Below are 13,405 nucleotides of genomic sequence, written 5' to 3'. Positions count from 1 at the left end.
CATCTGTTTTTAATATTCCATGAATCAGAAAGATTGTTTCATCATGTTTTTTTTTTCATCATGTTTGTTCATGTTAACATCTTTCAAAATGTTAAATACAATCAGACAAATGATACATCAGTAAACCCCCTTGTGAAAATGATATGAATATCGATAGGATAATTCATTTGTGAGAACAAGGCCTTTACATATATTATATCTATTATATATTTTTAATATATTATATCATAATTATGTCATATATATTATATTGCGCAATATAATTCAAACCTGCAAATAAATAAGGTGAATAAAAAATAATCACTATTTTCGAAGCATAGTATACCTAGTTCTCGTAATGATTGATTAAACTGTAGCCTAAAATTTCTGCATGGCTTTTTGCAGGCTTTAAATGCAAATATAAACTGTACCATCGGACAACAAACAAGCCCGCATGCTCTCATACATCAAAAAAGTTTGACGAATCCCATCTGTCACGACTCACGACAAAACCAGATCGCTCCCAACATAATCAACGGTGCCGACTACTCTGGAGGGCCTGTTTCTGTTTTTGATAGACTGCACAGCTAGACCAGCTACTTGCCCAGCTAAAATATTATTTACACAAACCATATGTGTTAATTGATTGCCATATATTTTTTGTTGTTTTGTATTACTTACGACAGTTATAATATCATTTTTTATTTAATTAGTTTTATCACTTGTTAATGCTTGTTATTTATAATGTATATAAAATATATAATATGTATAATGCGTAGTGTATAATATATTTCTCATTGTTAATTATAATTATTACTGTAATTTCTAATGTGTATAAAATATAGGTAATATTTTACATAAACTAATTACCTAGATATTTATCCATTTATATTTTCTAATACAATATATAAAAATATACATTACATGTACATGTTTTAACTGGCTGTCAGCAGCACCACATGGTTAGAGGCCTCCAGGTCGTTGGATTTCGAGACCCCTGATTTACAGTTCATTTGTCGAGCATGATTGATACGTATGTAAGAGTTAAGCAGGAAGAAGAACTCGTGGTTATATGATCGCTTTGATAAGCAGTTAAGAAGCCCGTGGCCCCAAGCGTCCACTTGTTTGTAAATGATTCACTTGTCAACAGGCGATTTCTCTGGGTTCTCTAATAGATGGCAGCTCGGCGCCGTTCACAGGCTTGTTAGTGACTGGAGATCTGCAGTGCTCCGGAGCGCCTGTGTTTATGTGAGAAGTCTGTCCGCGCTGATTCCAAGATAAAGCCAGATGTTCCCTTACAAGGCCTCCAGCCTGGGCCTATCTGGCAGCCATGGCCATATCAGGTAGAGTCTTCCTGTTGTGCTCCGGCTCTCTTTCCCCTCCGCATGAGAGGACGCCTCTCTGCCAGCGTTGTTTGTGTGTTTGGCCTTACTTGACACAAATCAGTCTGGCATGAGCCGTGCTCCACGGAGCGAAAAATTCCAGGGCTTGACGTGTTGTATCCAGCATGTTGACGTTTCGGAGACGTTATGGGGTGTAATGTTAACACTGGAGTTCTGGAGAAACTCTGAGGGATCAATTATGCGTGAGGCTGTCATTGAGTGTGTGTGTGTGTGCGTGCGTGTGTGCGTGCGCGCGTGAGTTCATGTGTCTTCTGTTCCATCAAGCTGTAAGGAACAGTGGCCTGTGTTCGTTCAGCCTTCATTTACAAGGCAATTACTGCATAAACGCCTGTCTGTCAGGAAACACTATTTATTGCCCCTTCCTTTCAAAGTCACTTACATAAAATATATGACTGGCTCTTGATGGTGACAACAGGGAAGTCAAAGGCTACTTTAGAGTCAATCTTGGATCATGTTCTGTAGCATTTCTGAACACAGCTTTATTGTTCCGTTGCACGTCAGTTGCACAATTGACAACTTTCAATTACATCTAGATGACATCAGACTAATAAAGTTTATTTAAGATACCATAAAAAAAAAAAACAATCATTTTATGCTTATTTTGTATTGGTAGTTTTATTAGTTTTGAAGAAAAAGTACATAGATAATTCTGCAGTAGTGTAGGTTATCATTCAAGCGACATTACACTAAAAACGCTAAGTCAAGGCTAACATTAAATGTGTTAAAGAATGTTCCGGTAATGTTGATAGTGACAAAGTACTATTAATAGCTTTAATTTGGTAATTTTTATTTTATGTTTGCATCCAGATTATGTCGAACTGACAAAGTTTTGTCAAGAACGCACAGAAATAATTTATACTTGTGCATTTCAAAACTGTGTGCAGTTTTTTTTTTTTTTTTTTTTTTTTTAATGTCTGCTAAACATAGATAAACTTGGTAAACTGGTGGCCTGGCAAATGAAGGCTGAGCTCAAGAGGCTTATCATCGAGAGGGACCGTTGAGGGTGTTCATGACGGTAGGGCACATAGCCAGTGTCCAGAGTCATTTAGACCTATTTGTGCTGGGTTGAACAGCTGAGGTCTAGGTCAGTAGAGGATACTGGGTGCAGATAAAGCTGAACCCATATGAAATGCCACCTGCCTGAACCTATTAATGGGTGTGTGATTTATTGAGTGCTGTGCTTTAACTTCAGATCAAACTACCTCGCAGAATCTAATCTCAAAAGCACACTGATGGCTTGCATTAACGTTGCCGTACGGACACAATATGCTAGCTGTTACGTCCCTAAGCTGCTAAATATATTGGGTGCAATAAGCTGAAAATAAGAGATTTTATGATAAACCTAAAATGCTAATGTTTTTTCATGTGGCTTGGAATTAATGTATATTTCTTGATCCCGTGGAGCTTGTATTTTAACATGTTTTGCAGTGAAAGGATCCTGAAGGCAGTAATAAATGGAAAGGCAGGGGATGAGTTAGAATTGGTCGAATGAGGCTGCTTTACCTTTCATGCTGTAGACTTTTTCACACTGTCCTATCAGCCGGAGTTTGAGAGAGTCAGTCAATATGTCGCACACTCCTGCTAGAACTCCATGTGCTCGCTCTGGAACTGTTTGGATAAGCTTTCAAAACTGACTTTAACAAAAACCTGTTTTAACTTTTGTTATGAATGCTTCTTGTTTATTCAGGGATCAATAAGGAAGGCCCGATGGCTAAGGGCCAGTAACATTACTAGCTGATGGAAGTGGGTTATCACTATATTTTATGTTCGTTGGTCATGCACATGTTGGTCACAAAAATGTTGATATTTCATATTTTCCATATTTTAATATCACTAAGGTATTGTAATGACTTGTGGTTGTTTCTGGTAGAAAACTATAAACAAATTATTGTTATTTACCAGTGTAATATTTATATTATGTGAATTTATAGCCATTGCTGAATTGACATTTTAAGAAAAAAAAGTTAATTCCGCATATATAGTAATATGCTAAACAAAATATGTATTTGTGGGGCCAATAAATATGGTCCAGCTTAAATTTTTTTATTGTTGAATACATTTATTATTTAATATTAATATATTATTTTAATGTAAATATAAATGTACTATTTTCATGTAATATTTGTTCTAATAGTCCAAGAGCTCTAAAACAAAGCTCTATAAGCTGGAAACCCTACTGTTCAAAAGTTAAAGCACTGAATTGGTCAAAAGCAACAGTAGACATATAAAAAATATTACAAATAAATGCTGTAACTTTTTTTTCATTAAAGAATCATGAAAAACACATATCATGATTTTCACGAAAATATTAATTATAGTAATATAATTATTCTGCATATTAAGCAGAGCAACTTTTTTTCCAACATTGGTAATATGAAATGCAGTATCAAATCAGTATATTAAAATAATTTCCAAGAATTGTGTGGTATATTACAAATATATTATATAATGTGAAAATATATTGTTATATTTACATTTTACAACATTAGTTTTTACTGTATTTTTGATCAAATAATTACAGACACTAAATAAACATTTAAATCTCTTATCAAACCAAACCTTTTTAAGTGCACCTATTATTGTAGTTATGTCAAAAAGGTGCAGTAATTCTACATTGGTGGGATACTTTAGATAATATATTTAAACCATTACCTGTCTCTGTGTGCTTTGTTTTGAGTCTGTGTGCTCATTATAGTTCTTGTAGTTTCTAAACACTTTTTGACTCTTATAATGTCGACTTTTTTGATGGAGTATAAGGCAGAACAAAGCCAAATAGCGACGGGCCATTTAGTCCTGAAGCATACCATTGTGGGAAAAAGTTCATCATTGACGTAATATTGTTGACCTTCCTCAGCTTGTGGCATTTTTGTTGTTCCTGCAAAAACGTGTTTGTTATTATGCAAGCTCTGCTCGGTCTGGCATGCGGCCAAGAACCAAAACCTGAAGAAAGAGTGAAGAGATGGACACTTTTAACAGAGATTAGCCTTGTGTGTTTTTGCAGCGTTTGGACTCTCAAGATGTTAGCCGCTATATTCTAGTCTTTTTTTTTTTTTTTGTCTTGGTGGTGCATTTTTTCCATAGAGTTTCAGGTTTGAAAGGAAACCCTGCTTGCACACTTTTAAAAAAAAAAATTTTTTTTAAGAGGTTTGATCATTTGAATCCGTTTTACTGACTGTAACCTGCCTTATCAGGATCACAGATCAATTTAAAACCAGAAGTCCCAGTGTTGACGACACCTTCCAGCCGTCTGTGTGCTAGACTTTGGAAGAGCTCTGAAAAATCCTATCCAGGAGAGAGTGGAAAATGCAAGATCACACAGTCAGCAGGCTCAGAGCCAGGTCTTTAAAACGACACGCAACTTTTAGCACAGATTTACTGTGGCACGGGTTTCATTCTCCAGGTGCCACACTTGCATGAGCTTGCACATGTCAGGGCCAACCTTCGGGAAACCCTGGTTCCCTCCTCCAGGATTCAATCCTGGAGTCCCCCCCCTCCCGCTTTGTTTCCTGCTAGGGTTCTTGGAATGGAAGCTTTGTGACAGAGGAACACTGTGGACCAAACCGTTTTGCGTCAGCAGCATCTGTTTGTGTTGGAGGCAGGTGACCCCGGAGGGGTGAGCTGTAAATCAGAGAAGCACAGCAGCTAGGACGGCCCGCTTTCATGCGTGCTCATATGCACATTATTTATACGTGTATTTGATCATGTGGACGCGCGCAAATGCTGACGAACTCTTGCTTTCTTTCCCTCGAGTGCGTTCTGTGTCAGCACTCAGATAAGCTGTATTCCCAGCTCTCCCAGTCACACTTCAGACAGCAGGATTTTCATTTCAGCCCTAAAAAAAAAAAAGAGCAGTCACTTTGGAGCTCTTTGCTCTTAGCTGTGCCAAGACAGCAGAGGGGCAACGTGGTGCGGAGCAGCCAGCCAGCTGTGCGCAGAGGCAGGGCGAAAGAGAGGGCAGCCAAACTCTAGGGCTGCCCCGACGACCCCGTAAAGCCTCCCCACCTGCTCTGGTGTGACTGGGAACTGGTTGGTTGGCGAGAGGGGCATGACAGCGACTTTTGTGCTTTCTTACTTTTCCATTTAGCTTTTCAGTTTTCAGTTTTTTCAGTTAGATTCAGTTCTGCTCGAAACCGTATGTTCAACGCAATAACAGAGTATCTATGTATACACTTTTATTCAGGAATATACATTCATTTGATCAAAAGTGAAAAGCAGCACAACTGTTTCAACGTTGATTTAATATGGTAAGATATTTCTTGATTAACAAATGATTGAAGGCTCATGTGACGCTGAAGACTGGAGTAAAGGGTGCTTGAAATTCAGCTTTGCCATCCCATGAATAAATTGCATTTTAAAATTAATTAAAATAAATAAAAAAAAAAACTTATTTGGATGACAATATTATTTCACAATATTACAGTTTTTACTGTATTTTTGATAAAGCTTAGCTTTGATGAGCTCAAGAGCCTTTTTTAAAAAGAGAACAATCCTACTCCAAACCTCTGAATATAATAAATTTTTGGCAGCCTTTTTGCTACCCCTTATTATGTTTTTACAAGATGCTTCCTTTCTAACATTTACATTTTCACATATATAGATTTGCACATCCCTAGACAGGACAGGATTCCCTTTTTCCTAGTCTAGCGAATCAGATACCCTGGCTGACCACTGAATAACCCCACCTCCACAGCCCCCCTACAGTAAAACCAAAACAAATGGCGATGGCTAAAGCAGATGCTAGCGAGCTCAGACTGAGACTAAGACAACAACACACGATAAACTGGAACACGTCTTGGAGCTTAACTACGTTCCAGACCCAAATCAAATGAATTCTTGTGATGTTTAGATTGTCGTGTTTTGCAAAAAGAGACAGCTAGTCGTTCTGAAGACCATTGTCTTTATTGTGGAAAGAAGAAAAGCCATCAAAATCATCATCCCATGACGACATCGTGGGGAAATGCTTTCAAACCCTCCCTTTGGAACGGCTCTCCATTATCACCCCATAACCAGTTTTAATAATTTATAAAACTGCAACTGATGCATCAACCCATTTACAGCATCTTTGCTTTAAAGCGCCTTGCATCATTTCCTGGAAGACTGTAATCACACAATCACCATCACACTGAAGCTTTTCGGCCAAGTGGAAGCTCGTAGCCAGTTCGGTCTGTATCTGTAACTACCCACAGTAGTTTGGAGAGCGATGCTCCCATGTGAAAATCGCAGGACGGAACAGTATCTCTTCATTCCCCTCCGTAAAGGGAATGTTCCACAGGCCTTCCAGCACCTCTTGACAACATAACCCTCTTCCCCAGTCTCTCTCCTGTCCGTCAGATTCCTGACACCAGCCACTGAGAGCCAGACATAATCACTGCTCAGCATGAAGTCACTGACTGCTTTCCAGAAGACGGCATAACTCTGTAATGACCAGGACTGTGAGCCATTAAGGATGGGTTGTGCCCAAGTTCAAGGACTAAAGCAGTGATATTGGAGATGCTTGGATAAATATCTGTCAGATTATTATGCTTGGCACCAAAAACCTTTTTAGGTTGCTGTAAACATGGATTGATTAAGTAACAGGGTGTTAGATGCTTATTCACTTCCGTTTTTTTTTTTTTTTTTAAGTAGAAGCACTTTTGATTTTGCAGTGTTGCTCAATGCTAGATCAGAAATGATTCGAATGCGTTCATCGCCGTGTGATCTCATGCAGAACCATCGCACCGTTTTCCCGAAATGTGCAATTGAGATCGATGCGGCCGAAAAGTCATAACGTCGAATGTGAAATGCGATCGTCTCTAGGGGTCAGATGAGACTTGAGAAAGGGCCGTTGACCTTGTCTTTGTGGGGACTGGCTGGAGTTGACTGCAGAGTAGCCAGGACTTTCCCACACTCACAGCTGCTGCAGACGAGCTGAGCCGTGAGGGGCGTTAGCCTGCACTGACGTCAGCTCTCTGACACCCACAGGAACACAGACACACACACACACACACACACACACACACTACCATACATGATCGGGCTATTCAAAATCACCACGTTTTGTGAGCTGAAGCCGGATACATCATCATTTTGTACATATGGATCTCATCATTTTGTACATGGTATTTTTGGTGGCATACGTTTTAAATATTAGGTCGAGCTTTTTGTTGCTCCTTTTATCTCCGTACTGACCCAGTTTCACGCAAACCCTTATAAGCTGTTTTCTTTTATTTGGATCTATTTTTGTTGTATTTTGATAAATATATTCTACCATTCAAAAGTTTGGGATTAGATTCTTTATTGTTTTTGAAGTCTTTTACTCTCGTCAAGGCTACAAAATCCTTTTAAAGTCTTAATCAAAACAACAGTGAAAGAGTAATGCTTTGAAATATTATTAAAGTTTAAAAAAAACAGATTCTATTTTAATATATTTTATTAGATTTAATGTATTCCAGTGATAACAAATCTGATTGTTTGTTTTTCATTACTCCAGTTTTCTGTTTCAGTATATATAAAATGAAATTTATTTCTGTGATGTCCATGTCACACGATCCTTCAGAAATCATTCTAATATGCTGATTTTTTTTTTCATCATTACAATGCCGAAAACATGTGCTACTTATTTTGGTGAAAGAGTGATACTTTCTTAGAACATACAGAATAACAGAACTGATTTGACACTTTTTTTTATTATAATATGAAAGTGTTTTTGATCAGTTTAATGCATAAAGTCGATTTTTAATACATGTTCATAATGCGTAGTCTAATGTTGCTTTAAACAACTTTAAGAAAATAAAAAATGTATTGTCTGTAAACATTAACATTTAAGATGAATAAATACTGTAGAAATATAATGAATTGGTAGGTTATGCTATTGCATTGCACAATGTTAATTTATAGAAACATATTGTAATGCCTTTTAGGAAAAACCTTTCAAAATCGCCCAATAAGGACATGCTTGTCATTTCCCCTGTTGCATATCAGGCCACATTTTCTTTGTGTTTAATCTCAGATCATACAGCATTTATTAGAAATTTCAACAAACTGTTTGCTGTGTTAAAAAAACAAAACAAAAACAAAACAAAAAAAACAGGTTTCTCATTTTGATAAAATCATGAAGTACAGACTGGTATTCTCCCCCCTTCTTTCTCTGTCTCTGTCTCTTTCTCTCGTTCTCTTTTTCTTCTCTCTCTCTCTCTCTCTCTCTCTCTCTCTCACTCTGCATGTAAAGTGATACGTGTTCATCAGCGGTTGGTTTGTTGTTCTGGTTCACTGGCTGGTCTGTTGTGTGTTGATGAAGCTCTTGACTGGCTCTGGCTTTTATGATGCTGTTTTTGTTTGGCCAGCTCTGGTTGGCCTCTTTATTTTCAGACGGTGTGCAGAAATTTAGCCACTCAACTGACATTCTCGCAAACACAAACACACAGTGCTCTCGATGCTCATGCTCACCGTCTCGCACTTCAGCACACTCATAAGACAATTTAGTAGCGGAAGTTCTGTTTTTTTTTGTTTTTGGTTTTTTGTTTTCAGTCCTGGTGCCTCATTTTTATTTAGCCTCATTGTCGGCGAAGTTTCCACATGTCATTTGTGTTAGCTTTAGATTCATGTAAAGTACGATGGCTTTGACCTTATGTAGGCGAATGTCTGTAGACTAGAGTCTACTTTCAAGTGTATTAAACTGGTGTTTTGTAATGCGAATACTACATGATGCATTTTCCCCACAATACTCTCACAGGTTATCTGGCCTTAAAAGAACAAGATTCTCTCTTTTTGCCCGTGGGTCGGATTAAGGGAGTATGTTTGTTCTGCTACGTGTGTGTGTGTGTGTGTGTGTGGTGTGCTACTTTTTGCTTGGCTTTGAATCAGAATTATTTTGTCTTTTTATATATAAATGTGTTAATGCAATTCTTCATTACAATATAAAAAAAAAAAACAATTGTTGTATTCAGCAGGATGCATTAAAGTAAGTCAAGACTGTTCTAACAAAACTGCTCTATTTAAATTAAATCCTGAAAAATGTATCACACTTTCGACAAAAATATTTGTTTGTAACATTTATGATAATGATGATGAGGATAATACTACTAATAATGTTTTTTGATAAGCAAATCAGCATATTAGAATGGTTTCTGAATGATCTTGAGACACTTAACAGCTATAATAATTGTTGTTATTCCAATATTATTAAGATATGTTAATATAGAACACCTTTATATTAAATTATAATATTAATTAAATTTTTATCATACAAATGCAACCTTGGTGAGCAATGAGACATTTTTTGGTTATATTTTAAACTTGATCTTTTGATTTATAGCAAGGCTATAGCAAAAGGTGCTTTAGACATCACAGTATTCGTGAAAGATTTATAATAATTATATTTATAAAACTTTGAAAAAAGTGATTGGGATGTGCGCTCGTGGAGTCAGGGTAAGACAATATCCTTTAACTTTTTACAGGTGTTTACACCTGGTAGTTACATGAATCTCAAGTGCATCTCCTGTGACCACTTGCGATCGGATTTCAAGGGGAAAGTCTCTGATTTCATGACTACATACATCACTGTCTGCGTCACAGTGTACAAGGAAAATCTGTGTAGTGTTACACTCAAAAATACATACATTTGAATCTAAAAACAAACGTGACGTTTTTTCAGCGGAATTGTCTGCTTTGCTTCAGATGTGCTTCGTGTGACCCGTCTCACTGTATGTCAACATCAGGCAGTGTGTCTAAATTCATTTTAAAGAAGTCTCATACAAGTCTATTTTGTAGAATTTTCCATTTCTCTAGTCTTCAGCGTAACGTGACCTTTCATAAATCATTAGAATGTGCTGATTTACTTTTTTAAAAAAAGTACTATGAAAGTATTATGAATGTTAAAAAGATGCGCTGTTTTAATATTTCGTAGCAACCATATTTTTACAGGATTCTTTAATAAAGAGAAAACATAAAATGGAATTGATTTCAATTGCAATTTTCTTTTTACAACTGTACATTTTCACTTGACATCAGTTTAACCCACACCTGCTAAATAAAAGTATTATAATTGTAGTCTATCAGGATGGATTAGCGGTTGAATTCTAAATGCAATGCGAGTACGTGCGTTTTCAGCTGTGTATGAATTAGCAAACATTTTGAACTAACGCTGTTCACTTCACCCAGATTAATTTTAATGCAGGAGTCAAAATATCGTAAAATATTCAAGGAAGCAGAGTTTATGAAACCGACCCACCTTTATTTTTATGTTAATCTCTGTTCCATCTGTGTAGCTTACCAGCTCAACAGAGCGTAAAGTACATGGCGAGATTTGCTTAAGTAACTCTGTGACATTGTGGGGCATTCGGAAGGGTCAAGAAACGAGTCCGTGTACGTACGTAGCTCTATGCCACACGCTTGATTTAATGGCAGCGTCTCTGTCCAGACAGATGTTAAGTGGTTATTTTTGACCCACAGAACCTTCCCCTTGTTTTAGAGCGAAAGAGACACCTTTTTTTTTTTGACGCATCTCTTTCTCTATCCATCTCCCACCTTTCTGGATGCTGTGACGTTTGCACTATTGTTTGCTGGCCTCTGTCAGGTTGCCATGGCAGTGCTTATTTGCCATACTAAATGTCTGATGGTGTTAAGCAGATGCTGACAGCTAACAGCGATCATCTCTGCGTGATCGTTAAAAACATCTGATTCGAGAGCAAGAGGGCCACAGCGTCTACATCGTAATCAAATCCTAATCCAGACATGGAACGAAGTCGTTTGAACTTTTCATTTGTGCCTCGGTTTAATGTTTGTGCGTTACAGTGAAAGCAGGTGAGTGTGTTTCCATCAGCTCCATCTGTTGCTCTTTGAGCCTGTGAGTTGGATGTGCTCGTTTCTTTTGGACAGCTCTGAGTGCCTGAGAGTGCTGCTGGTTTTAAAGATCAGAGCTGCTGGAAGTGACACATGACACGGACGGCACAGGTGCAGGGGACTTCTGCTTTGTCTGTTGTGTGGAGAAAGCAGGCCGTTCTCTCATATCACCAGTACTCCCTCATGTGGGCAAACGCTGCACTGCCATTCGTTTACAGTGACTTTCTGAGTTCAACATGGCGATGGCTTAAATACGAGCCGTTGCTGGCAGAGAAGTCCCTCGAACTTTGCTTGTCTGATTATTTTCGAACTGTGACGTGCCGCTGTTTGGAAATAGAATAGAACTCTTGTTAATTTTGTGTTTGCTTGGTGGCTGAATTAATTTATGCCACTGTTCCCTGAAAAGTTTTTCATTTCCTAGAAAGAAAGGATTTTTGATCTCTTTATTGTATTAAACAATAATAAGCCAGACTCAATAAATAAACAGGTTGTTAGTATAATATCCAACATTTTTCTTTTTCTTTTAGAACTATATAAATGTAGTTTTGTCATTTTTGTAGGAATTGTATCGCAAAAATATAAGACGGACAGGAAAGTGATGAGAAACATATTTCTATATATACATAAATTTTAACCAAGATCATACTTCCAAAATGTGCCAAATGTTTAGCTCAATGCATATTAAAATCACATTTTTCAAATGTTTAGAGTGTGAAATGTGTATTTGTTTTGTTTCATTTTAAAAATGTTGATTTGTAACTTTTGCAAATTCGTTTTGAAGTTTGGGCCTCTAATTTTGTGTCTAATAGATTAGTAAAATTTCAGTCTACAAGACCATTCAATCATATTTCTCTGTCTACATCGTAGAATGGTCTTCAATCAAATTTTTCGCAGAGTTCAGATCAAAAAAGCTTAGTATTTTTATTTAGGCTCCTGAGTTTAGGTTAAGCAATTTTAGTGTAATGGCAATATATAGAGTTGTAAAGTTAAAAGTTAAAGTTAAAAAACAACATAAATATTGCATTCTGATAAAAATGGTCATTTTAGAGGAAAATTTCAAACTTCACTTAGAAGCTTTCTGAACTCTTCTCACACGCACACACACAAATACACACACATATATATACATATATTTAGACAATATAACTGTAAATGTTATTTTCTACTTCGAGTTAACCAAAAAAATAGACGCAGCCTGTGACCTATCTTGATAGTGTTGTGGGACTTGGCTTCTGTTGGGTGACTTTCCTCTGAGCCTCTGAGACAGATAACGTGGAAATGCAGTCAAATGACGTAGTTTGGCTAGATAAGATCTGAGAGCGCTATTGTTGACGTCTCATTGTGGTTACAGTGGTTTTCTTTTTTTCCCCCCTGCAAGCGGCAGAAAGGTTTTCGTTTAGCAGCATTCAGCTCACGAAAAGCGCTGTTCAGGTGTTGACAAAACGTTCAATCTCACATCAAACGCTTGTTCAAACCAATACGTAGAAACGTGTTTATTTTTAAGTGGTTATTGGCACTTCAGAAACATAAAAATAACTCATTTATCTGCTTCTTTGTCTTAAATTTCCATAGGTTTTGTGCAGGGTGGCAGCCGTGAATGAAATGTGCTTTAAAGAGCCTTTGTTTTGTGTCCTTTAGATGATCCTGTGGGACTGGGACCTTAAACAATGGTACAAGCCACAATATCAGGTCAGTACAACTCCTGTTCAGCTTTTCAACTTTCCATCGGCATGATTTATGTTAGTTTTATTAGGTAACTGCACTCCCATGACATTTTGGCTTAAACAGCCAACATCCAGAGCAGACTATGTTTTTAAATCACTTTTTATGAACCTTTGTGAGATACTTTCATTTATAAATCGATGTATAAAATAAAATGCTAATTTATTCAGATCGCCTGGCTCTAAGCACATTTAATGTTTTAGAAATATATAATTGCTGTTATTCTGTGTTTTATTACTTATGTCCAACTTTTTATTTTCGAATGGTTTTTGGAATAAGGGAGTGAACTTTGTGGTCCGTCAAATACAAACCAGCATCTCCTCTCACTTTCGTTCCATCTGAATGAGCCTCATATGGTCCATCTGAGGACAGTTTGTAGCCTGTTAGCATGCTGAGGCCTGTAGCCCCTCCATCTGCCCGCCGCTCATTACTGCGGCTGACCTGCGAGTGGATAACCCTCATCCTGGCTCACATAAAGCTTG

General features: G+C 37.3%; 1 protein-coding gene across 2 annotated transcripts in view; it reads left to right on the top strand.

The window, feature by feature from the left end:
- pde3b (phosphodiesterase 3B) overlaps positions 1-13,405 on the top strand; it is a 42,357-nt gene that overhangs the window by 17,379 nt on the left and 11,573 nt on the right. For both annotated transcript variants that reach the window (XM_043243667.1, XM_043243668.1), the window contains exon 2: positions 12,840-12,890. In XM_043243667.1, the coding sequence (XP_043099602.1) occupies positions 12,840-12,890 (51 nt within the window). The remainder of the gene's footprint in view (positions 1-12,839; positions 12,891-13,405) is intronic.

Source organism: Puntigrus tetrazona, chromosome 7, assembly GCF_018831695.1.
Source record: "Puntigrus tetrazona isolate hp1 chromosome 7, ASM1883169v1, whole genome shotgun sequence".
NCBI classification, from domain to species: domain Eukaryota; kingdom Metazoa; phylum Chordata; class Actinopteri; order Cypriniformes; family Cyprinidae; genus Puntigrus; species Puntigrus tetrazona.
The sequence above is the reverse complement of the archived record's forward strand: the minus strand, read 5'-3'. Positions and strand labels throughout refer to the sequence as shown.